At 39.6% G+C, this 27,964-nt stretch overlaps 1 protein-coding gene across 1 annotated transcript in view; it reads left to right on the forward strand.

Annotated features, from left to right (window-relative positions):
• The window catches only part of LOC140231682 (uncharacterized), a 178,846-nt gene that overhangs the window by 18,820 nt on the left and 132,062 nt on the right, over nucleotides 1-27,964 (forward strand). The window contains exons 5-17 of the mRNA XM_072311836.1: nucleotides 4,924-5,190; nucleotides 5,927-6,100; nucleotides 6,441-6,701; nucleotides 16,169-16,414; nucleotides 17,987-18,223; nucleotides 19,424-19,678; nucleotides 19,836-20,114; nucleotides 22,219-22,364; nucleotides 23,632-23,791; nucleotides 24,145-24,267; nucleotides 25,052-25,159; nucleotides 26,657-26,770; nucleotides 27,476-27,589. Coding sequence (XP_072167937.1) covers nucleotides 4,924-5,190; nucleotides 5,927-6,100; nucleotides 6,441-6,701; nucleotides 16,169-16,414; nucleotides 17,987-18,223; nucleotides 19,424-19,678; nucleotides 19,836-20,114; nucleotides 22,219-22,364; nucleotides 23,632-23,791; nucleotides 24,145-24,267; nucleotides 25,052-25,159; nucleotides 26,657-26,770; nucleotides 27,476-27,589 — 2,484 coding nt within the window. The remainder of the gene's footprint in view (nucleotides 1-4,923; nucleotides 5,191-5,926; nucleotides 6,101-6,440; nucleotides 6,702-16,168; nucleotides 16,415-17,986; nucleotides 18,224-19,423; nucleotides 19,679-19,835; nucleotides 20,115-22,218; nucleotides 22,365-23,631; nucleotides 23,792-24,144; nucleotides 24,268-25,051; nucleotides 25,160-26,656; nucleotides 26,771-27,475; nucleotides 27,590-27,964) is intronic.

Below are 27,964 nucleotides of genomic sequence, written 5' to 3' on the forward strand. Positions count from 1 at the left end.
CTCCCACACGAGGAAGATTTTGCATTTTCAGACCTGAAATTCAGCGATCTGGTGCTCACTTGTGGTGAAAATTTTAAGAAAATGAAATATTCACAATATATTATTGAATGACAAAATCGTGGTATTTCAGCTCTTGCTGTGCGACATCACTGTGAAGGCCTACTAAATAATGGGGCCTATCATCGGAGTAGACAGGATTTGATCTTAGGAGGAGCGGTTATGTGAGGAAACGAATCAAGCGAGGGGAGAGGGTATATGGTAGGGGGTTTCCCCCTCCTACGGTGAAATCTCTTTGCGTTGAAAATTTTGACATTTTTCAGTCCAAAAACTGCCGTTTGTAGCTATATTCTTCGCTTTCGAAATTAAGGGGGGCACACTAGGCACAACTGCTGTCAATCACTGGCAGCAATATCAGGAGAATGGCATAGCGATTAAATGCGAGCGAGCGGAGCGAGTGAGCATGAAAATTTTAACATTTTACAGTCTAAAAACTGCCGTTTGTAGCTATACTTTTTCGCTTTGAAAATTAAGGGGGGCCGCATCAGGCGCAACTGCTGGCAATTACTGGCAGCAACATCAGGAGAATGGCATAGCGGTTAAATGCGAGCGAGCGGAGCGAGCGAGCTTGAAAATGTTGACATTTTACAGTCCAAAGACTGCCGTTTGTGGCTGTATTTTTTCGCTTTGGAAATTAAGGGGGGCGCACCGGGCAAAAACTGTTGGCAATTACTGGCAGCAACATCAGGAGAATGGCATAATGATTAAATGCGAGCGAGCGAAGCGAGCGAGCTTCAAAATTTCGACATTTGACAGTCCAAAAACTGCCGTTTGTAGCTATATTTTTCGCTTTGGAAATTAAGGGGGCGCATCGGGCGAAAACTGCTGGCAATTACTGGCAGCAACATCAGGAGAATGGAATAATAATTAAATGCGAGCGAGCGAAGTGAGCGAGCTTCAAAAATGTGACATTTTACAGTCCCCAAACTGCCGTTTGTAGCTATATTTTTCGCTTTGGAAATTAAGGGGGGCGCACCTGCTCACAATCACTGGCAGCAACATCAGGAGAATGGCATAGCGGTTAAATGCGAGCGAGCGGAGCGAGCGAGCTTTAAAATTTTAACATTTTACACTCAAAAAACTGCCGTTTGTAGCTATATTTTTCGCTTTGGAAATTTAGGGGGCGCATCGGGCGAAAACTGCTGGCAATTACTGGCAGCAACATCAGGAGAATGGAATAATAATTAAATGCGAGCGAGCGAAGCGAGCGAGCTTCAAAAATTTTACATTTTACAGTCCCCAAACTGCCGTTTGTAGCTATATTTTTCGCTTTGGAAATTAAAGGGGGCGCACCTGCTCACAATCACTGGCAGCAACATCAGGAGAATGGCATAGCGATTAAATGCGAGCGAGCGGAGCGAGCGAGCTTGAAAATTTTGACATTACAGTCTAAAAACTGCCGTTTGTAGCTATACTTTTTCGCTTTGGAAATTTAGGGGGCACACCGAGTGCAACTGCCGGCAATTACTGGCAGCAACATCAGGAGAATGGCATAGCGGTTTAATGCGAGCGAGCGGAGCGAGCGAGCTTGAAAATTTTGACATTTTACAGTCCAAAGACTGCCGTTTGTGGCTGTATTTTTTCGCTTTGGAAATTAAGGGGGCACACCGGGCGCAACTGCCGGCAATTACTGGCAGCAACATCAGGAGAATGGCATACTGATTGAATGCTAGCGAGCGAAGCGAGTGAGCTTGAAAATTTTGACATTTTCCAGTCCTAAAAACTGTCGTTTGTAGCTATATTTTCGCTTTGGAAATTAAGGGGGGCGCACCGGGTGCACCTGCTGTCAATCACTGGCAGCAACATCAGGAGAATGGCATAGCGGTTAAATGCGAGCGAGTGGAGCGAGCGAGCTTTAAAATTTTAACATTTTACACTCAAAAAACTGCCGTTTGTAGCTATATTTTTCGCTTTGGAAATTTAGGGGGCGCATCGGGCGAAAACTGCTGGCAATTACTGGCAGCAACATCAGGAGAATGGAATAATAATTAAATGCGAGCGAGCGAAGCGAGCGAGCTTCAAAAATTTTACATTTTACAGTCCCCAAAATGCCGTTTGTAGCTATATTTTTCGCTTTGGAAATTAAAGGGGGCGCACCTGCTCACAATCACTTGCAGCAACATCAGGAGAATGGCATAGCGATTAAATGCGAGCGAGCGGAGCGAGCGAGCTTGAAAATTTTGACATTACAGTCTAAAAACTGCCGTTTGTAGCTATACTTTTCCGCTTTGGAAATTTAGGGGGCACACCGAGTGCAACTGCCGGCAATTACTGGCAGCAACATCAGGAGAATGGCATAGCGGTTTAATGCGAGCGAGCGGAGCGAGCGAGCTTGAAAATTTTGACATTTTACAGTCCAAAGACTGCCGTTTGTGGCTGTATTTTTTCGCTTTGGAAATTAAGGGGGCACACCGCGCGCAACTGCCGGCAATTACTGGCAGCAACATCAGGAGAATGGCATACTGATTGAATGCTAGCGAGCGAAGCGAGTGAGCTTGAAAATTTTGACATTTTCCAGTCCTAAAAACTGTCGTTTGTAGCTATATTTTCGCTTTGGAAATTAAGGGGGGCGCACCGGGTGCACCTGCTGTCAATCACTGGCAGCAACATCAGGAGAACGGCATAGCGATTAAATGCGAGCGAGCGGAGTGAGCGAGCTTTAAAATTTTAAAATTGTACACTCCAAAAACTGCCGTTTGTAGCTATATTTTTCGCTTTTGTTTGTCCCACTTTTATTTGAGAACCATTCCCCCCCCCATCGACGCCTCTATACATATTAGGTTGCTTTTGTTAAGTGAAAGATCTGCTGCACACTCTTTGATAAATTAGGGAATATACGTCTATGTCAAAAGTGTACAAAGTTTATCCCTTATCCTGTATAGCGGACCTTTTGCATGTTCACGATTGCAATACAACGATCTGGTGCATAGTTCTGGCGATATTTGGACAATTTTCCATTAAGAAAGTTCGAGATTTGTCCTCATCTCGGGAATTGCTTGGGGGATAAATGATTTGTCTGTCTAAACACTTCCTTTGGGGCGGGGCAAATGCCCCTTTGCCCCCCATAGATTCGACGTCCCTGATCTTCCCTTGGTATGCCCATAGATGTATCCTGACTGAGTCATCAGTCACTGTCGTTTTTCAGGAATGATTCAGGAAATGGAGGGGATTCAATTATGGCGATAAGTTGTTGTTATTGTTTGTTTGTATGTTTTCGTACATATTTTGCAGATGGTCCCCAGTTACTCGAGTCATAGCATGTTTACATGTAGACCTATACTATTTGACGTTGTCAACGCCTGAGCCATACCTTACAGTGTATGTCGATGTTACTTTCTTCGCGAGCGAGCGAAGCGAGCGAGCGCTTGAGAAAATTATACATTTTCCTACAAGATAGAATACTGTTCAGCTCTGTTACCTGTCTGAAGGCCGGCGTACAAACGTCATGCAATATGCCAAAATTGATACAATCACATTTCTGCTTCCTCCATTTTTTCCCCTCAAAATTCAGGGGGGGATGATTGTACAGGCCATCCCCCCCTCCTCCATTTCAGGGGGGGATATATCCCCCCCATCCCCCCCGGGATTTACGCCCATGCGCTCAAATGTAAGATGTCCGTCCGAAGATGTTCTTCCCAAACATTTACGCACGTCGCACACCGAAATCCCGCAAATAAGTACTGTACGTATAAGAGCATACGTACGCCACATGTTATGCACAAGCAAGAAAGGCCGGCTTGCTTGTGCTAGCCTTTTACTCGAATCCGTATGCATAAAAACAAGCAATTGCTTGCTAGCAGAAGCTTTTGCTAGCAAGCACAAGCAATTGCTTGCTGCCCGCAAGCAATTGCTTAGAGACCAAGCATTTACTTAAAAACGTATGCATACAACAGACCTTTTGCTTGTTCTTGTTAGCAATTGCTTACGATTTTCCAAGCTCTGTAAAATGAGCTTGAGCTTTTGCTTAACTGGGACGTTCCCTGTTAAGTATCATTCTCATATTCATAATAGAAATACCACACTTGCGCAGGAGTGGTATAAATCTACAAGAAATTACTCCTAAGTAGTGTAAGAAACGTTTTCGTTTCAACAACGGGAATGTCCATTGGTTAGCACGCAAAATGTGATGAAAAACAGGTAGGATGTCTGACTTCGATGAAGAGCAAGGAGACCTCTCTCCACGTGCGAGCTTCTTGAAACAATTGCTTACAAGCAATTGCTTGTTTTATGCATTTGGCCCATTGCACTCGCCTTTATTCTTGTGTTCGCACAGGTGTGACGTCCTTTTTGTTGAAAACGCAAGCAATTGCTTGTGCAGGACAAGCAAAAGTTTATGCATTTTATGGATTTAAGCAATTGCTTGAGCTAGATCTTTTGCTAGACGAGCTTGTGCTTTTGCTTAAAGCAATTGCTTACAAGCAATTGCTTGTTTTATGCATTCGGCCCATTGAGCGTGCACTGCTGGTGTAAACATTGTGACGTCAGTGACTTTACGGCGTGCATGTTAGTAAGAAATTAATACACGCACACATGACTCATTTCAGCGCTTCCAATTGGCTACATTCTTGAACCCATTTTATAAGAAACAATATTTCCACAATGTGGGAGACTTGTGTAATGTACATGCATTTGTTGTATATGACAGTAAACAAGCTTATATTTCTATCTATGTCTTGTCAGTACCGGTAACTCCTTTTATAACGAAGTCTTCGGGACCGGCGGTTTTCTTTCATGATATCAAAATTTGTGAGAACCAATAAACCGTTTAAAGAATATCTAGATGATAATGTTTGGTCTTGAATATTACTTTGTTGTATCCGGAATTCCGTGTTCGCTATAACGGGGTTGCACTGTATTCCTTTGCAGCGAGTACCTTGATTACAATAGACTTCTACAACACGACATTCATCAATATGGTTTGGGAGCACAACGCGTCTCTCCCTATCACCTCCTACATCATCTCTCTGTTGGACGCCAACGGGCAGGTGGTGCGAGGACCGACGAGTCGGACACCTCAGCCCAACATGACGCACTCTTTCGAAGGACTCACACCAGGGACCCAGTATACCATTGACATCAACACTGTCATTGGTGGCTCAATAAATAGCTTTGCTAGACAAACTACATTCACATGTGAGTGCAGAAGGACACTCAGTTGCTGTTAACATCTGTTTTTATATATGAAGATGTACCTCAATAAAGGAAATCATTTCCTGTTGGAATATAAACCTGATATAAGCAATTTCACAATCTCTTCTTTCAAAGCAGTGCACAAGTGTGATTATCTCAACCAACGATGATGTTGATTATAAATCGTTAAAAATGCTTCTACTAAAGTCCGTTTCGTGCAATTATGATTCATTTCAAGATAAGAACCTTTCAAAATCTGTTGAGCCAAATGACAATGACACAAGTTACGACGGTGATGGGTGTGAAAGGTAGACGGTTTAACGGCGCACCACATATTCCTTCTTGGGTATGTAGTCCTATGCGGCCCTACACACTCTCGCCGTTTTCAATTTTTCAAGTTTCTCTATAGAAAACGGAAGAACATGCTTGCCAAAATGTCGTGAGTGGGTAGGCCCTTTTCAGGGATCACATATATATCATACCCAAGAAAGAATACGTGATGCACCGTTAAGCCTTCTACCATCCAACGTTCTACCGCCACGGAAGCCTTCAAAGATTTCATTACAATCCTAATGTTTAACTTCAGTCATGAGCACTGATCACAGGTGTGCCCATCTATGTTCATTTCTTGCCGAGTATCAGAAGTAATGAACCGTTATCAACTTGCTAACGTGTATGGAATATAGAATATAAATCATACTTCCTACTTATTATTCCTTCCTTTCGCTTTTGCCTCCAGCACCGAAACCACCTGAAAATATACTTGTGTACCAGCTTCCGGGCTTCACTTCCCTCCTCTTCAGATGGGACCCTCCATCTCCGCCAAACAACTATTTCATTGATTACGTCATTGGCTATTCTATTGACGGGTCCAACGATGTCATTGAGATTGTTCGACCCCAGGATGCCAGCAGTGTCCTGCTACAGGGATTGACGCCTGGAGCTTCTTATACATTTTTTGTTTTAACTAACATCGAACCTTTCAGAAGCCCCTTTGCTCCGTTTACTGCAGTTACTTTGGGTAAGGTGTTCATAAAGGAAATACATGGATACTTGTTAACTCTCTTTCAATCTGTCTGTCGGCAGATCAACATAAGTTTTGAACTTTACTTAGTACTCGAATTAATTTGATGAAATAGCCCTGAAATATTCACTGTGTTCTTTGCGTAATCCTTTCGTTTTAATGCAGTTTTGACAAGAAGTGCATGAGAAAACCAGTTGCACGTGTCAATCATTTTATTGTCATTTCTAAGGTGATTTGGCTAGTGTAAGTATCGGAGCGGTAACATCACGGGAGATGGAAGTCTTGTGGAGTGTTCCTATCGCTGGGGTCCAGTCTTATCGGGTGCATCTGTTCAGCGAGGACGGAACGCAGGAATATACTCAAACGGTGGCTGCTGACCAGTCTTCCGTGGTTTTTCAGGGTCTCACACCAGATACCCTCTACACAGCTGTAGTGGAGGCCGTCACGGCTGCGGGCTCCAGTGTGGCCGGGTCCGACTCGGCTAGAACAAGTGAGTTCATGCAGGCATCTTGGCAAAGGAGTCAAATGATATTAACACCTTGCCGTTCAGATTGCATTGAAACCTTTAAAAAATTGTGATAAAAAAAACCCCGTAATCTCACTGCAACTAACAATACTTGCATATTCATATTGTAATGTTGAAGATGAGGGAAACCGCTTGGATGGCAACTTTGACAAATCGTGTATATTGATTTCCTTCCGTATGCATACGCCCTTACAGTTATCAAGGTAGAAATACATGAAACCCATGCAACCCAGCTCTTTGCAATAACAGAACATCAAAATGTCAAGGTTTTTGATTGAAACACCCCCCCCCCACACACACACACACACTGACCGAACAAACGAAACGAGTTAATAATGGTTTACCAAATGTAAGTTTGACATTTCAAAAGAGATAACAGGGGATAAGAAGAATATGAATAATACATATGGACCTGTTATCATATACATGTACGTTCTGGTTACACTTTGCGGAGTGATATCTTTTGCTTTGTACTCGACATACATTAAATCTCTTTACCACATTTATCAGGATGCTTCGTCAATTATGGGAGTATATTCATGTAACATGACCAAGCCACCATACGTATAGGCACACATAAATAATTTTAGCAGTATCTCTGTATTAACTTTCCAGACAATGAGACAGGTGTCACTCTACTAGGGACGACTGCCAATACAGCTAGCCTTTCATGGACAGCCGTTCCGGCAGCAACGAGTTACATCATTTCTTATATCAGCCAAGACCGGACGCACACAGGGACGTTCACATCATCTTCGGCTGCAGTCACGGCTATTGTGACTGGTCTTCTTCCTCAAACGACCTACACATTTTCCGTTGTAGGCAGGGACAGTACGACGTCTACAAATGTGGGAAGTGTCAGTGGTACAACAGGCAAGTGTGGCTCATTTAACGTTAGAATTTTTGTGAGGGAGCAGCAAGGCTGCTAGTATATTACAATGACACATACTCGGCTGTAGAGTAGCATAAAGCCAGTATTGCCTTTTCACCAGCACCCCACATCGTATATTAGTGAGCTTTCTGAGTATACTATTCCATGATGCCACCTTTACCTTGGTCTGAGTGATGTGATCCTTGAAAGTGAGGGACCTGTCAATTTAGTGTCACCCCAAGGTAGATTAGCTTGGATTGGAATTGCAGCGGTTTTCCTTACCAACTAATCCGTAGTTGACAATTTGCTTCCCTGTTTTTAAGATGGAACACGTTGATTTGCGTTTTGTCTGGGTTAGCTCTTAGATGGTTGGTGGTATAGTAGGGGATGAGTAAGTGCAGTGTATTTGTAAGGACTCCTCCACTTCTTCGAAGGTGTTCTTTTGAGATGCAATGCCCAGGTCACATCAGCAAAGAGGAAACGTCTATTGTCTGGTTAAATGGGTAGATCATTTTCGTAGATATTAAACAACAGGGGGCAAGTACACTCCCTTGACGAAGTCCGTTCTTCTGTGTCCTCAGTCTACTCCTTCTGTCACCGAGATCTACGAAGAATCTGCGGTTTGATAGCGTGTTGCAGATCAGCTTTGTGAGTCTAACATCTAAGGTCAGTTCCTACAGTTTCTTGGCAAGGAAACGGTGATTGACTGTGTCGTATGCTGCAGAAAGATCGACAGAAGCAGCACCAGTGATTTTTCTGTTCTCAAAACCATCCTCGATGAACTGTGTGAGGTTCAGAAGTTGTTCTGTGCATGATTTCCAGGTCAGAAATTCGCTTCTCCGGGATAAGGTGATCATCAACGAATTACGATGCTATACGGTTCAGGAGGAGGGGTTCAAACAGCTTGTACATGTGGCAGAGTAGGGATATTGGCCTGTATAACTCTTAGGGATTGCAGGGTCTTTGCCTGGTTTCAATAGAACAATGACTTTTGCTTTCCTGTACATCTTTGGGATCTTGTTGGCCACATTAAGAAGCCATCTGTATGCACACCTAATCCGAAGTGTTTAATCTGTTCCACAAGAAAACCATCAAGACCTACAGCCTTGTTGGTTTTACAGCCTTCATTGCAGATTCGAGTTCACTCATTGTGAACGGTCTTGTGAAATCTGTGTCGTATTGTGAGGATGCATTAGCAGCTCCACGAAGTTTAGTCCTCTGAGGATGAGGATTTGGATTTCCCCGACTATTCAAGAGGAGTTAGTGGGCAACCTGATGAGCGGTGACTTGCGGCCTTGGCTGTGGTTTCGTGTTGTCATTTCCTAGGATGCGGATGGTCTTCTCGGCTTATCTGCTACTATGAGTCATATTCAACAGTAATACATGGGCACTGTGATCACCTATGCAGGCGTCACACTGTCCGGACATTGAGCAAAGATGGACAAATTCGCCTCTGATCTTATCAACATTGTGTCATTTGTGAGATCATCTTTAGCCATGATATGATTGCCGGTGGAGTTTCTCGGGCTCCAGCATCAATTTCGTGTATAGATCAGGTTTTCCTCGTGTGTCCTTCGGGTAACGGTCTGTCTTCTTAACAAAGATTCACATCGTCGTGTAGCCTTCGTATAAATATCGTTGCATTGTACTTGCTTCGGCAGCTGTTTGACTTTCAAGCAAATTCGGAGCCAACTTTGCACGAGATGGAAAATTCCATGTTCGTGTTGCCATCTTGTGTAAACGTTGGGACAACGTGACAACACCTTAAATGATTGATATGATGTGGCATTTAACGTTGTGTTGTTTCTGAATTTATTTTTCTTCAAACTGAAGACGAAAGAGGAAATACAGATGTCGTTCAAATATCTTCAGAACGCCAGATCAATTAAATCATCTTCGGCATCTTATCAATCATTGCTGAAGTGGTGTTATTATCTATCTCTATTATCTGTCACTAATACCTCTATGATATCTATATCTACTGTTATCATTCTCGTTTGTTGCATTGATCATGGTGGTTATCCAAATTGATATCGTTATTAGTATTATTCTTCTCTCGGCTTAATTTCTTACAGATATTTTGTTGGGGACAACTGCTACGGCGACATCAGAAACCACAATTTTTGCGAATTGGACGGCAGTCCCCAATACCACTGTGTATCAGATCACTTACACTACTGATAACTCACAGGCTTCACTGGTGTCTGACGGAGCAAACTCAATCACTATCCCTAACCTCATCCCCGGGACGACCTATAGCGTCAGAGTTGTGGCTTTCAGGAATGACGGTACCCAGTTGGAGGTTGGCACAGACACTGCCACTACTGGTAAGAAAAAGGGGAAAATGTTGCATTAGAATAATAAAAAAACCCACTACTGACAATCTAAATATTTCTGGGACTCCGCTGCCCCCCCCCCCCTAAAAAAAGTCATGTGACTGGGCAGCGGCTCCTGTTACCTTAAAGGACAAGTTCACCTTCATAAACATAAGGATTGAGAGAATGTAGCAATATTAGTAGATCACATCAGTGAAAGTTTGAGGAAAATCGGACAATCCGTTCAAAAGTTATGAATTTTTGAAGTTTTTGTGCAGTAGCCGCTGGATGGGAAGACTACTGCAGTGTATGAATAACTTAGATGTCACATGCGTACAACAATATAAGGTAAATATAAAGAGAATTTCAAAAAAATTCATCTTTTGAAAAAAAGTACACATTCCCTTGACTCGTTGCTGACGTATGTTAGGGGTAATAATATTCCCCCTGCCTTAAGAAAGAGGCAAGTCAAATGCTCTTTTATTATGCGAAAAAAGTGAAAATATGCTGAATTTTCTTTACATTTTCGTTATACTGTTGTACGCATATGACTCGCAAGCTGTAGTAGTCTCCTCATCCAGCGGTTCCAACACAAAAATTTTAAAAATTCATAACTTTTGCATCGATTGTCCAATTTTCCTCAAACTTTCACTAATGTGTTCTACTAATATTGCTGCATTCTCTCAATCCTTACGTTTATGAGGGTGAACTTGTCCTTTAAGTGTTTCGTTGTGACGACTGTTTCTGCTCGGTGCGATTTCTTCACAAAGCATAAAAATATAGGGACAAATTTTAATACCCTGTCTGAGGCTCTTTGCTTGTATCTGTTATTTCTTTGTCAAATGAATTCATTTCATTTCATTTTATTTTCATTTTATTTCAACACGGTAATAAAAAGGAAACTTGCTCAGCCATCGGCTGTTATTCTGCAAGTCCGTGCATGTATACAATATAACAGAACGAAAACATAGATTCAGTACAGCGTATAACAATGATTGAAAATAAGAGCGAAAGAAGAGAGAGAAAAAAATCACAAAGAAAGAAAAAAAGGACATTTACATAATAACAGCACATGAAAAAAAATACAGACATTGACAAGAAATTGACATAAAACAAATGTCAATAATACTCGTCGCTTAGCATAATAGGAAACTTTATGATATATTGATATGATACAATATGATAATGCAGTGGATATCAAACTACAACTGCTGCTGTTTCAAATGAAACCTGAAATTATTAAAACTCATAATCTTGATATTATCTGGAAAATCATTCCACACTTTACACCCCCTGTATTGTAAACTTCTACGTCTGAAATTAGTTAGAAATCTACATAACTCAAATTTTAACATAATTGTTATTGCATCTGAAAAAAAAAATGTATATTCAAATGGAATCAACTCACACAGACTTTGGGGAAAAAACCCATGAGCAATTTTAATGCATGGCATGTAACATTCTGTGTCTCTGTCTTATTTCAATACTAGAGATCATGTATCAATTGTGTTGAATACCTCCAATCAACTTTCAGAACGGTACGCAGCGCCCGATTTTGTAATCTTTGCAATTTATAAATTAACATTTTACTGCAATTTGACCACACCACATCACAGTAATCAAATCTTCCTTGTATAATACTCTTATGATATATCAATGCTGTCTGTTATGTTGAATTGAGCAATCATTCTTATGTTATACCATTAATTATGAAGTGGCCATAACAAAATGGGCATGCTCTTTTTATCTCACATTATTGAAATGACTAGTCTTGCTAATGCCCCTTCCCGCTGTCAAATGTAAGCTTATTTGTTCCCCCAAATGCACAACTTTTCGGATTCCGATGAAGTCTAAGCCGACAAGCGTATTTTGGGATCCCTTTTTGAGGCAAGTTTGATAAAGATTCGACATTGATCGGGATCATCGGATGAAAGGCTGATAGCCGCCTGATATCTGACGGAAGCTTTCATTGGAGGGTCCGATTCATCTGTTTGTTTGTTGTTGTTTTTCGGGTGCACGTCACGAGACCGACACCCACGAGTCATACAGCCCACAGGTCATACAGCTCACAAGTCATACAGCCCACGAAGCATACAGCTCACAAGTCATACAGCCCACTAGTTATACAGCCCACGAGTTCGACACTGAGTAAATAAAGCCCACGAGTTCGACATCAAGTAAATTAAGCCCACGAGTTATACAGCCCATGAGTTCGACACTAAACACAAAAGGCTCACGAGACCGAAAATATTATGCAAACAAAGCCCACGAGACCGACACTGCTCTTAAAAGGCTCACGAGACCGACACTAGGCAAACAAAGCTCACGAGACCGACACTAGACAAAAGAGGCCCACGAGACCAACGCTAGGCAAAGAAGGCTCACGAGACCGACAGGATGAACAGCGCCGCCTATAGACCAATTAATTGTACAGGGTGTCCAGATAATGGCATAAGGAAGATATGAGAGATGGAAAAGGAGAGTTGCTAGGGAATTACCCCGTCAATTGCCCTTCCTCGCGCCCTGAACTGTTCAAGATTTTTACTTGTGTTTGCGTGTTTGAGTGTTTGTGAAAAAGTAAACAAATTTCAGTAAAAGTGCATCAGATGTTTCAACATTAATTTCGAAAATGCCAAAACACCCTGCTTTCCCTTTCCGCAAAACATATACCGGTATTCACCTGCTTAGAAACAAAAAATAAATGATGTGGGCATTCAGATCAACCAACTAGAATAATACCCAGGTGTGAAATAAAGTTTACAAGAAAATATTTTACAAAATGGTCAATGTTGCAGTGCACAATTGCTTTACATGATATGGAAGGGGAGTAGTCATCTGCAAAGGTGCTGATTTAGTACAAATTCACAGAAAATGATATAATCGTTTATTAAAGTAGCTTTAAGGATTCGGAAAAAGAAGATGCATCCATGAAAACAGCTATTCTATTTCGTGAAAAATGTACCGTTTTGAGGAGAATAATTTTCCAAATACAAGCCACAAATCGAGGTGAATCGCTGCGATATAAAACGTTTTCATCCTTTAAAATATCACACATTATAGTTAAAGAAAAAATTATAAATTGAACTCTAAGCAGGCGGGTATGAGCAGGAGGATAGGATATTAATAAGGAATACTTAACTAGTGAAGCGAGAAAGAAAAGGGCGAAAAAAACAACAACTTACATCCTGTCCACCGTCTATCTAGAAATTGGGAAAGCATAATTATTATAAAATCAAACCATACATCGTTCTTGTCCTCAATTATTTTTCATACAATTATTATTTTTTTTTTTGGGGGGGGGGGGAGGGTCCCAATGAAGAGGAAAATTTTATTTTTTTTAAAAGCGACAAATTGCTAACAATGTCAATCACTCCCCATAGCGTGACAGAACTGCCCTCTAAAAGCCACATGTGTAGAAATACATAGTTACTTTTACTTGATGTCGTTGATATGTAGATGCAAGGTGCTGTTCAATTATTAGTTACAATCTCTCGCTCGATAGCGTGACAAAATTGCACCTGCCAGTATGTAATTTTCCCCTTCATGGAACACCCTGTATAGGTAATTGACATGTAGATGGCGCTGTTCATCCTGTCGGTCTCGTGAGCCTTCTTTGCCTATTGTCGTTCTCGTGAGCCTTTATTGTGTAGTGTCGGTCTCGTGGGCTTTCTTTGCTTAGTGTCGGTCTCATGAGCCTTTTGTGCGTAGAGTCGAACTCATGGGCTGTATGACTCGTGAGCCGTATAACTCATGGGCTGTATGACTCATGGACTTTTTTTTTATGTCGGTCTTGTGGACCGTATGACTCGTGGGTGTCGGCTAAATATTGGTTGGTGATAAGGTTAGAGTAAAGATTAGGGTTAGGGTACGTTTAGGGTATAGTGTTTGGGTTAGGGTTAGGATTAGATTCAGTATTAGTATTAGGGTTATGGTCAGGGGAAGGGTCCGGGGTAATTACCTAGGGGGTATTTGCCGTAGACCCGGTGATGTATGTACCAATGCTAGAAAAGCCCTATAAAGTGGACTTTAGTTAGCTTGACCCCCTACGGTACCTTTCAGCTGGCGAGAGGTACCAGTCACTGTCATGCAGCTTCAGGGTTGGCCAAGAGACCATCTGCAGATATTCATTCCTGAAGACTCTCAAGCCAAAGGGGATGGGTGGCGTCCGATGATGCCCCCCCCCCCCCCCCCACCCCCCTCCATCGGAGGCTCATCTGATTTCCAACATGCAAAGATTTCAATAGCGTTTCGATGTTTCCAATGAAATCTTACCAGACAGGCTCCAGAGACTCGCACCAAGGATCACCAAGGGTGATGTTAATGCCTGGAGAGCCCTCAAACTTACACTCAAGTTAAAAAAATAACAATTGTTTAACATTGTTAGATTGTTTTAACATTGACCTGATAATCTGCCAACACGAATCGGATTCATTGGACTGTGGTATTATATACTTCAGTGAGTGACCGAGAGCAAACATTGCTTCTGAGAGTTACTGATCAGCAAAGAAAAAATAATAATAATGATATAGAAGGGGGGTTAAAATAGCAATGATTTGTCATTCATAATAATTATCCATATTCTCAGGTATGACTAAATCGACGTATCTTAAGTGTGAGCTCTAAAAACAAGATATGAAAATGTTCCTCGCCATAGAATAAAAAGAAGAAGAAAACGGCAGTAGTTTTCGTCTCTGTTCCACAGATTCTGGTTTTTGTTTTCAGAAGTGGATGTGATCAATGAAATGTACCTGGGACGCCAGTACTGTTGCTTTTATTCTTTATCTGAGTTAGAGTGTTTTTCATCTGGGCAGAATCAAGTTGACGTGGCGTGTGATAACGTATGTGTGCTTGCCATGGAGGATGTTCTCACTCTCTAACTCATACCAAATACAGTATGTCCCGAAAAAAAATTACAACGCGGCCTTCCGCAATGATATCTTTAAGAATAGTGAATGAATCTTAATAAAAAATTCAGGGTATGAGACTATAACTCATTGCCAACATCTTACAGAAAACTCCATTCGATTTGCTTCAGTGGTCAAAGAGAAATACGGAATTTTGTAGAGGATATCGGGAATCTCTTCTGTCCAAGTTCTGTCTATTGTTCACACACAAGATCATCGAAATGCTAAACTCGGAAGAATCCGATTCATGACATGCTTTACAACAATCCACATTTCTCTGTGACCGCTTAACCAAATTGAATGGGGTTTTCTGCAAAATAGAGCTAAGATATTATACCTTAAGGGTCTGAAGTAGCACGTACACAGGTTGATCATAATAGGTGTTATCAATTCGAAAATCTGATTGTAATTTTGGGGCGACTTACTGCAGTATGTCCTCCAACAAATTACAATAAGATTTTCGCATTGATAATGCCCAATATGATTAAATTTTTCAAATGCTACTTCAGGGTCTTGAAATATAACATTTCAGCTCTATTTTGCAGAAATCCCCATTCGATTTGGTTAAGCGGTCACAGAGAAATGTGGATTGTTGTAAAGCACGTAATGAATCAGATTCTTCCGAGTTTAGCATTTCGATGATCTTGTGTGTGAACAATAGAACTTGGACAGAAGAGATTCCCGACATCCTCTACAAAATTCCGTATTTCTCTTTGACCACTGAAGCAAATCGAATGGGGTTTTCTGTAAGATGTGGGCAATGAGTTATAGTTTCATACCCTGAATTTGTATTTAGATTGATTCACTATTTTTAAAGATATCATTGCGGAGGGCCCCGTTCTAATTTTTTTTTTGGGACATACTGTATAAAGATTAACAATACGTCCTGAACTGTGCGAGAGTCGCCAAACGGTAGTGCTTTTTGTCAAGAGCAATGAAAACACTTTACGCCTTAGTGAATTCTGCTAGTGCTATAGATTCCTCTCCTTCGTCCAATGTATGTTTCTTTTGAAACAAGTAGCTTTGTGTATATCTTTATTCAATAGACAGAAAGACTGCAAGCATATAAGTCAGCATCTTATTACTTTCATGTGGATGTGGGGGGGGGGGGGACTCTGTTGATCTGTAATCACAGATTGTCAGCTTTGCTTTTATAAAGTCAATAACATGAGCGAGATATGTGCATGTTTTGTTGCAATCACTGCATACTTATGTGACACATACTAGTTAATGTTTATAACATTGGCTAAAGTACATTGAGGGCCACGGGTAGAAAGTCATAATCATATGCAATAACTGAAATCAATCTATTTCTCTCATTTTTCTGATCTCTGTCACAAGAACGTCAAACATCGGTGACTGTTCAGAACATTACGTCGGACACGGCTGTATTGGTGTGGGATCAAATAGCAGGCACTGCGTTGTACACAATCACCTACACAGACGGGGTGACCAGCGCCACAACTGGGTCATCAACGGAGAGCGCCACCATCACCAACTTGACCCCGGGTAGTACTTACACTTTCACCGTACAAGGCGGCCCTCTTACTAATCGCATGAACGTCGGCTCTGCTACTGCTACAACACGTAAGTCTTCCGACAGCTACCTGAATCACAAGACATAAGAGTAAGAGAAACGGTGCTGTACATAATTTCAATTTCACCTCACATCTTCACTTTAGCAAAACAAACATGTCACAAGCCAAAGTTAGCTGACATATAAAAGGTGTGAGTAAATTAGTCATGGAAGATTATTATCTTCAGTAACATGCGCTCACAGAATAAACAATGTAACGTGAAAAAGCTAAAGTCCATCCTAGGTGTGAAAACGGTATAAAAACACTGAAAAAGTACATAACAGTGAAATGGATCAAACCAATCCATGACGTATTAAAACATTTTAGACCAATCTGAAGTTTATCATTACGTTGAACTCCAATCCCTCAGTTTTGTTATTCTCCTTTTTTTCAACTCTCTCACAATAACTGTCAAATTGAGTGTAAATAAGATTATTGTTGGGCATTCCGAAGGTTCGTTTAAGAGAAATGAAATGAGTATTGCTAATCCGGAAATGGAATGATGTTCGCTAAGCAATGTTCGGTATTCCGACGGTTTATCAACCCTGAAAAGAAGAAAAGAAGATTCGCTATTCCGAAATATACAATTTCTCTATACTTCAAGAGTCAGCAGTCCGAAAGTGCAGAAAAGTTCGTTACTCCGAACATTTGTGACGTCACTCAGAAAATTATTTAATCCAAATTGAAATATGAGGAATTTCGCAATCCGAAAATTAATGGATCTGAGAACCAAATAAGATTTGTTATTCGGAATTATAAGGTTCCTTAATCGAAAAATTAGGTAATGTTCTTTATTATTGTTTACTTCGAAAACTGAATAATCTCTGGAGAAGCGTAAAAGAGGATGTCATTTTATTTTTCAGTCGAGTAGAGTAGGAAAGGGCTTATTTATGATCATGTCCACGGGAGCACAGAGGATCATTTCAAAATGATGATCGTTTCAAAATGATGATCGTTTCAAAATGATGATGGTATATTGCAGGATTCTTTGTTCGGGGTTTTTTCCTGCCTTTGAGTAGCCTTTATCACAATTGTTTCTTCGTCATGCATGGCTCATTCTGAAGCGGGGAGAGGGATAGCATACGGAGGAGGAAAACATACCTCTTTTTCCATCAATAACGTAACTACAGATTAGGATTTGTATTCCCACTCGTCAATAAGTATGTATTATGTGCGTTTGTGTTTACATACTTGCGTGTGCGTACGTGTGTGCGCGTGTGTGTTTGTGTGCGTGTTTTTAGTTCGTAATATCACACTTGTTTTTGCAATTACAGCAGCGTGTTTTGCCGCTACATGAAGTTCATTTCATATTCGGAATTATGAACCTTATCTCACTTTTTTTTTTTTGAGGACTATTGAATCCTTTGGAATAAGGAACCTTTACTAATGTTTCAGCTTGTAAATAACGAACCTTATTTCACCATACCTTTTGAATAGCGAACCTTAGGAATAACGAACCTTATGAATTACCAACCTTAGTTCATTTCTTATTTACAAACCTTCGGGAAAATGAATTGTAACCCTAAATCAAGCCACCTGTCTTGTAATGACTGTATAACGTAACATGTCTTGGTTAACACAGTTCCGATGCTGGAAGTCATTTCTCAAACTCCTACGACCGTCACTCTGAACTGGACAGCCATACCGAACAACATCGTGTATCAGATTACTGTGTCGGGTCCAGAAGGCTCTCGGCAGCTGGTCACTCCCGACAATTTTATCACAGTGACAGGTTTGACACCACGGAACCAGTACCAAGTGAACGTTTTAGCCAATGCTCCAGGTCAGGTTAACGTGGGAACGGCATCAGTACAAACAGGTAGGCTCATTGGAAAGGGCGTGTAGCCCAGGCTTGTATGGATGTAGGCCGCTGCTGAATGGAATTGCCAAATCGACAAATTGACAAATCATCGAGACAGACACGTGTTATTAATGTCGTTGATGTTAGAGTCAGGAGTACAGTTTTAATTATTGGCAAAATGACAATGTCTACACACATGCGCATGACGTAACGTTTGTAGGATTTTGTGTGTGTCTGTGTGTGTGGGTGTGCGGCAGAATATGAAATGTTGAATCTCCTAAAATCATAGGATGAAAGGACGAATCGGTGTGATGAGGGTCTTTACCTAACCGTGACGTTGTATTTAAGGTACTCTAATATCTAGAATAGAAGTTTATCTGTGTACGATATACATCAGAACAAATCTCATGTTGCCCGCAAAGGCGCTTTCATCACTTACTCATTAATCTTGTAAAAAAAAAATAAACTAACAAAGTGTCCTGCCAGGAAACATTTCTCTATCACTTGTGCTGAGAGGTTGAATGAGTATTGGAGGTCCTTCGCCTCCCCTGGTATTATGACGCTTCCTAGGCCATACGCAGCAGAAGTGATGGTTTAAATTGTGTATCGTTCTGGTTATGTCAGTTAGTGGCTGTGATTATGTATGTTTCCACTATAACATGGAGTCACATTAGTTAACTATTAACTGATTTGCGTTATTTTTTTTTTAATTCGTCGACAATTGATACCAAAATACTAAAATATTTGTATAATATTAATTATCATGTCTATGCATGTATGGGCAAGTGTGTTTACGTATACATTCTTTTCTTGCATATTTCATGTACGCATTAACTTAATTCCTTTTTTGTTGCACTGTCTTAATATGCCGTTTCACCTGCTTGCACAATACCACAGTTATCACTGTTACTTTATGATAATTTCATACTATTTGGGTATGCAAAATATCAAATGAAATAAAACTATGATGTGAATGGATATAACACTGGTAGAAATTTCACACTCTGCAATAGCCATCAGACCTTACCTATTCGATCAAAATAAAGAATATAAAACTTACTATTGGTACACCAAACGGCCTTTGCCTACGATGTCTAAAAGAGAAGCAGCGAATTATCTTTTAAATGCACGGGGCCTTTTGTTTCTGCGCATCTCTTCATCTGAAGATTTTTTTTTTTCATCTCATTACTTTTATATGTGAACCTCTTATTTTAACAGAACTGAATTCTGTAGTAAATGTATTGGGCACCAGTGCACAGACAGTAAGCCTCGACTGGACACCTATAGATGGCGCTACGTCCTACCGCGTTGATTATTTGGCTTCTGGTCAGACGACCCCAGCATCGATAACAACAACCCAGCCGAATGCAGTGATCGATAATTTGCAGCCAGGAACAACTTACACAATCTCTGTAGTTGGTCTCATTGGAGCTACAGAAACTGTTGATGTGGGCTCCGCGACTGCCACTACAAGTAAGCGAAGGACACATCGAATATACTCCTAGTTTACTTTACTACGATTACTTTCCTTGTTCTCTCACCCTATTAAACAAAATTCCTTTCAGATTTTATTTTTCGCATTTAATTTGTCCTTATGCGACTTTAGTAACGAAACTTTGAATTCTTGCAGGTACACTCTTCAATCTCACGGCTAACATCACTAACTTTGAAACAACGAGCTTTGACATCGGATGGGAAGACCGGGCCGAATTTGGCTACCCATTGTATGAAGTGACAGTCAGTGAAGTTGGAGGGACGTTGAGGCAAACATACAACGCAGTCGCAAATGGAGGAGACTTATGGGTGAATGCTGTCAACCTGACGCCAGGCACACAGTATGCAGTCAGCATCCAAGGCGTGACACCCACAGGCCAGAGAGAAGAACAAGTTTCTTTAAACGCCTATACAAGTAAGATTACATTGTAATATTTTAGCTTTCCTGTAAAGCAGCTTGTACCAGGTGTTACAAAAACATTTCCCACTTTTGATCCTTAATATTTCAAAAACTATACATCAGATAACATTGACATTGATATGAGCTATAGCTGAATAGTGTACAATTTTGTTGGAGGCAGTTTCAAAATGACAGCATAATTCAGTTTCATTAAATTTAACATCATTTTTCAGTTATGTTTCAGATTTTGCTCTGTTTTCAACCCTATGTACAAAACTCAATTGGTGTGTATGGCAGTGTGTAGTTGACACCCAGACAATGGTCCTGGACAATGACCAAGATTTGAATGCTCCATTATTCATTCATGAGAAATTCCACTATCACAGCTAGTCTTTATTCATTCTGAAATGTGGTGTATGCAAGCACATGGAAACATGTGCTTACTTTTTTGCATGTGCATGCACTTCACCCTTTGCTAGGAATTCAGACTAGCAGTGCCCATGCAATCCAAACTAGCAGTGCACAGACAATCCATCATGAATAATTTACAAAGCATTCATGTGCCTTGGAGCAGAGCTCTGAACAGGTGGTATCCAGGTCCATTGTTCAGGGTCATTGTAAGTACACACTCACATACACATCATTAGTTCCTGTGTAAAGTTCAGGTTGTGTACAGAGGGTTAAAATTTGACCAAAATCTGGAACCTAACTTTGAAATTAATCATGGATTTAATGAAACTGATCTAGGTTTTCATATTCAAATCACCTCCAACTAAATTGTACATTATTCAGCTATTACTCATATCAATGAGAGTTTTATCTGATTATAGTTTTCGAGCTATTAAGCATCAAAAGTGGGAAATGTTTTTTGTAACACCTAGTATAACTATTGTTACACACGAGTTTTGTGATTATTGCAGTACAATGTATTAGAATTTTACATCTAAGAAACATGTATCACTGGCTCTGCCGACTAGCTGTATTCATGTTGGATTTACTTCATAGCAAAAGGTGCATTGTGTCGACAGTGTCGTACATAAGCGGTCACTTCCTGCAGGTTTGTTCTATTCAGGTATACCAATTATCTTTGATCACTCTAAGTAATGTCGTCTCAGAAGCCTGAAAGATCATTATTTTATCGTGTTAATGAGTGATGGATGTTGTTTTTCATATCTGCCTGTAATTTTCCATATAGTTACAGTAGATTTTTTCTTCTATCACAAACTTCTGCATAAATCACAAGGTCTTTGGAAAGACACACCCTGCAGACTGATGAAAGGTTCATACGTTGATCCAAATAATTTTCAATCACTGTCTCACTCAAACATTGCGCATTTATAAGATTTTCAAAAACGTGTTGAAACATTTACGAAGACGATCCGAAGCAGTGTCACCACTAATGCGCTGTTTTCCTAACAAGGCTGTCTCAATTCATTAGAACCAATGCACGAGACTGGAATTCTAGCTTTTGAATATAAGCGACAGAAAGAGCGCAAAAAAAAATAGCTTGTCTCTGAGGCAAGTGGGTCGCAAATGTATTGATGAAATGACAGTCTAACGAAAATAGTCAAATTAGCGCGACGATTCTTCATTTCGTCATAAATCGTCGACTGAGCTTTATCTGACAAAGCGACAATCCACTGGGTTTAACAGCAAAAGAATTGAGAGTGCAGGAATTCAATGTAGTAAAATTGATCATTGCAGGACACCATGGTAAATGATGCTCAATATCGATTTAGGGCTTCCATTTTGACAGATATTCCACGTCAGGTCATCTGATCAAATTGGGTCACATCTCAAGAGAATGCTATAAACTGATTCATCCAATACATTGTATAAATTTGTAATCTGAATACTAGTATTGGGACAAGAACTTTACATTCTTGATGAAGATTATTACCTTAATACCCACAGGAACCGCAGAACTGGGGGGGGGGGGGGGGCGCTACTGCAGCTCCCCCCCCCCCCCCCCGGGCCTTCCCCAGCACTGTCAAGTTTGGGATCGTATCGCTAAGAATTTCCGCAGGGTGAAATTCAGGCTCTTTGCATAATGGCATGAAGATGAAACGAATTCTTATCATGTGCATGAGAAGAGATTCTTTCTTTACATTTATCACAGGGCCAGCTCCTCCTACAAACGCGCAGTTCTCGGAACAAAACAGCGCCTCGGTGCTCTTGTCGTGGCAACCCCCTGCAAACGGACGGGTAGATGGCTATGCGATTATCTGGGGTTCGGAAACACAGCCACTTGAAACATTTAACCAGGTACAGAAAGACATAAACTCGAAACTGAAAAGCTGAACAAATACTATTATAACCATAAGGAACCTTGAGCAGACAGGCAAAGACAGTGAATTCTCAACATTTCTTGGTGCCGCCAATTAAGACAGCCTATACCTTGGAATAATGTGCCTTTGTTCGTGTAGGTCATGGCATTTGCCTCAATAGATTTATAATTTCTTTAAGTGGAATAATGTCCTTCGTATATCATGCACTAATCTTTTAGATAGCGTAATTGGATTTTTTTTTTTGATAGATACTTTATTTTCTGCAAATCAATCTATACATAAATTACATAATCATGAACATGGGAAACATACAAAGTGTATTTGAAACAGAGTCGTTTGACTTGCATAAACAACGATATAAAAGGAAATTAATTATATAATATTACAGTATGCATGTCTATGCAGCAGGGATTACAATAACAATATTATATTTAAGAAGCGATAATGCAGAGGGCCGCCATTGTAAGCATTGCTTGAAAAGATGGCCGTTGCTTATGGACGCTTGGTGTTCCATGCAAGGACACTCGGTATGAATATACAGTAAATGAGTCGGATTGAAATATTTGCTCGCATGCTGGAGAATATTTATCTATTTGTGTAGTATATGCAATGCTATGTATCATTACATTGACATTTGTGTCTGCAACCTAATTCACTTGCTTCTTAACTGCAATAATCGATAATTTTCGCTGATATTCGGAGATAACAGATTTATCTGTCTGTCTGTCCGTCTGTCTGTCTATCTGTCTATTCGACGTGATAGCTGAGATAAGTATGAATCTGCTAGCTAGTTTCATTTTCGTGCAATTCGTTTGTTTATGTGTGTGTGCCTGTGACATAGGCCTCAAAACGTCTGGGATTTTTTCTTTTCTTTTCTGTGTATCCCTTCCCTGTAAGTGTGCAACCTGCATAATGTATATGCATAATGTTCGTCTGTTTGCACTGGTCAAAATACAACAATTTGTGCTAATACTATTTACGATAAAACCCGTTCTGAGTAATATGGAAATGAATTGAATTCATTTCAGAGAGAAAAAAAATAATGATGAGACATACTGATTATGTGTATGCAGTATCATAAGTTCAATATGTATGATTCAAAATGAAACACAAATGATTGACAAATCTAAGTACATTTGCCGATTAACGTGTAAACTCCTTGAATCTTGTTCAGATCACCCCATAAAGACAGTCGTTCACCATATAAGTCAATGTCTGGCGCATGTGTTTAACTCTGCTAACAGGTTATTGTACCAGCCAATCAACTGTCGTTTCCGATCACAGGAGTTGGACCTATTGACAATTACACAGTTGCCCTTCTGTCATACGCTGGAACCTTCGACAACCTTAGTGATTTGGCAGAAATCCTTCAGCAGGGCAATTCAGATATTACCATAAATAGAGGTAAGTAACCATTCTACCTGATAGATTGTAATATGTGCGTATTCACCTGGCATGACTTTTTAGAATCCTGAGCATTAGGGCAACATCCAGTGAACGGTTAAGAGAGTCAATACAAAAAGTTTTGTGAATAATGAGTAAAATTTGAAATCCTTTGTGATGAACTAGTCAGTTGTCCCGTTTCTTTTAATGTTCCTAAAATTATGGCAGACTTGCTAACCAGATGTTATTTCTAGCAATATTCAGTCAAGTCCAATGACTGTAAGTCAGGAATAGATTTTCTCTGATGGAGAGTATATTGCATTCTAATTAGGCATGATGAAATAATTGGTAAGACATGTTTCAATCATATCCAGAAACCAATCCATGTGCCATCGGTCCATGCCAGAACAACGGGCAGTGTTTTGGGCAACCAGGCAGCTTGTACACCTGTCAGTGTGTAACCGGCTTCAGCGGGACAAACTGTGAGATTTCACAGAGTAAGTTTAAGGAGAATAAAAACGACAGACCATAACCTGCAGATTGATGCTATTGACAAATGCTTCACCTTTCGTTTTAATGTAACCAATAAAACAAGTGACCGTAAGTTCGTGAAGTTTTTTTTTTACTCACAAGCAACCAATGGTATAAACTTTAAAGAGTCACTAGGTTAAATGCATTCAGAAATGCATAAAGGCATTCATGTATGTGTGCATCATTGCATTGAAAAGAAAAAAAAAAAAACCTATGTACTTTATATGTAACCAAGTTTAATATTTAGATTTGCAAGTACAACGTCACCCTGAGTACGCACTACCGTCTGCATGGAAAATCAAGCATGATAGCTGACACCAGTATTAATTGTATATACTAGTAACCTGCTGGCCAATTTCATTTGGCGGTTTCTTTTGTGTGTGTGTGTGTGTGTGTGTGTGCGCGCGTGTCATGCAATGTACCCTCACTTCTATTCATTTCTCAGTCCAGAGGCCCGTTTCATGAAGTCATCATATAAAACTTTTTACATAAATCTCAGAATGGCCAAAGGCGCTCACACGTATCAGAGACTTTCAAAGAAAAGTAAAACCCATCTTATTAAGTCTCTCGTAAGTGTGTCTTATGAGCGAAAAGTGTCTCATACGGCTGTCATGAAACGGACCCCAGGACGGACGTTCGGACGAATATCATGAATACATTGTTAGCCCTATATTGCGATGGTTACAGGTACTGCTATCTTCTGGTAGAAAACCTAGTCATATCAACATATTTTTCTTGTTTTCTTTATAGATGAATGCGCTAGCTCTCCATGCCTTAATAATGGAACCTGCTTTGACCTAGTAAATATCTACTTGTGCAACTGTCCCTTCGGCACCATTGGCACCAACTGTGAAACAAGTACGTGGAAAGTTTCAGATATTTCTTTTTAACTTAATTAAACAAATAACTCTATTTGATGTTATATGTAATGTAATGTAATGTTGTTGTTTATCTGTTGTCAAGATTTGTTCATATGACAAACCAATTTTCAATGCCATGTTTTTATACAAAACTTTGACAAATAAAAACATGAAATGAAATAAAATGAAACATCTCGTGCTGCTCGCAGGCACATTATTATGAAGAGCTTGGTGACAGAGGATAAGTCACGCTATAATGTTAAAAATATATTACTTTCTCTGACGTCTGTCTCTCGAGATCAATTCAGTTAATGCAAGCCAACATCGACGTCAGTCATTAAATCTAAAAATATCACAAATCGATTTCCCCTTAATACAATTTATCACTCATACTTGCAGTTGCTATTACGAGGCGTATATGGAGTCTGTTACTTAGTCTCTCATGACGGTATTTACTTTGCGAAGCTATGATGATTTTATCACAACAAGACACACAAACACAGAAAGGATAGAAAGTTTGGAAGTTTATTTGTTAGGGTATCCAGTGAAAAACATATCACATCATCAATTCAATAATATAGATTTGCAAATAACTAAAATATACAAAACAATTACAACAAAGTAAATAAAAGTAAAAATACCATTGATGAAAAGAAGAAAAGAAAATGTATGAAAAAATATATAGTATATATACGATATATGTGAAAAAAAAACAAACAAAGGATGGAAAATAAGACGAGAGAGAGAGAGACGAAAATGGAGGTGAAGAGGAAAGAGTGAGAAGATAGAAAACTGGTGAAAAAGTACTATGCAAGTGACGTATAATTGAGAAAATAAAAAGAAATGGGAAAATAAAAACGCAAAGACGTACGTAAATGTATTCATATGATAAGTGAACAAAGAACGAAGGAAATGATATGGAGACGAGAGCGAGAGGAGGACAAATGGAGAAAAAGAGGGGAGAGTGAGAAGAAAAACAAGTTACAGATCAATTGTAAACCGGGAACAGCTTGTAAAAAGGCTTATGTAGTACCTTTAAAAAGGACGGAATATATCAACTTCCAACTGCAGAACTGTGGAATGCCATACATAATGTAGGTATACTTCCGAAACTGCAACACAGTGAATAGAACTTTTTATCACTTAACTCATTCATTCATGTCCAATTCAGGGCATAATAACATCATTTACATATTCAGAATACATTTATCTTACTACGTCTTAAATGGTGAGATCACAGAAAACACACCTTTTGAAATTGATCTCTTAAAATGATTATGACATTTTACAGGGGTTAATTTTCAAACAAATTTACTGAAGTGAAAAAGAAGAGATGGAGGTGGAAACACTACAGAATTTTAATAAACTATCATGTAACTTACGGTACAGGTACATTACATCAAAGCGATTTTTTTTCTATATACTTATTCAGAAAGACAAATGGGATGACGTCCTTTTCATTGTGACTTATTTTTCTGATTGTGTGCTTTTGCAGATATCAACGAGTGCGCTAGCAACCCCTGTACAAATGGAGGAACTTGTACAGACCTCTTGGGTTCATTCACCTGTTCTTGTTTGCCTGGATTTAGTGGCGTGTTATGTAGTACGAGTAAGTAATCTCTCTTGGGACCACTTTGGAGTTCCTGATTTTGATATAGTATAGGAGAAGCAAAAGAAACATGTTGATTAAGCTGATGGAAAGAAGTTTAGATATTTGCATATAAAAAAGATTGTGGAAAATAATCGCAGGCGTAAAGAAAAGAATTAGATAATTGGGGTGTGGAATATTTTAGCGAATCAGAAGACATTTTCATAAGCAGTAACCGTCGTTACGTCGTCGTTTTTTGATAGAGCTTTTTGATTAATCTCTGGTTTTTTTTTCTTTTGTTTTCGATAAGTATACGTGATGTATGTTTTGTCCATTTTCTTCTCTTTTAAGGCTGCCGTTTTTTTTTTATTTGACGACATTTGACGTCTTCTGCATTCACACTCCCAATACACGTGCCATAATTCAGTCAGATCATTTGATTCACTATATCCCAAGTGGTTCCCAAATGACGTGTTCTCTTATTCTTTTCTTCAATCTGTACACGTACATCTCAGTTATGTTCGGATGTACACACTGTATGTTTTATTGTCTTGAAAATAAAAAGAAATGACTGTATTCTATTTGTAATATATGTCCAATGCAGAAAATTCCCAATAAATTCATTTGAATTGAATTTGAATTAACGTATAATTATCGGATTACAAGTTGGCAGAAATCCTGGTCAAAAGTCATGTTTGAGTAAACAGACATTTCTTTTTTTAACAGATGACAATGACTGCATCCCCAACCAATGCTTGAACGGAGGTACCTGTGTGGATCAAGTCAACACCTTTAACTGTCTCTGTGTTTCTGGCTTTTCGGGCACTCTGTGTGAAACAGGTAAAGTTTTCATTTCGGGATTTTTTTTTTCATGACTAAGTGTGCAAGATGGTATGGTTTGCGCTATTTAAGCCAAAAAAGAGTCATTGTTTTAAGAATATTGTTACGGAAAACCAAACAGTCATATCTCGTCGTTAGATGTAGGATCCTAATTTCCTAACCTGTCAAATTCGTTAAAATGACATTAATAAACGTATTCTATAAGGATGTCGTTTGGGATAAGTTGTTGTTTTTTTTCTTCTTCATTACTTACTTCTTTTTTTACTTCTTATTGTACCTTCATACCTCCCTGAAGGTATTTTTAATTCATGTGTGTGCCTGGTTGTTTTTGTTTTTTTCTTGTTCAGTACATTATTTTTGTATTTTTTTTTTGTA

The sequence above is a fragment of the Diadema setosum genome, chromosome 8 (genome assembly GCF_964275005.1).
Source record: "Diadema setosum chromosome 8, eeDiaSeto1, whole genome shotgun sequence".
Lineage (NCBI taxonomy): Eukaryota > Metazoa > Echinodermata > Echinoidea > Diadematoida > Diadematidae > Diadema > Diadema setosum.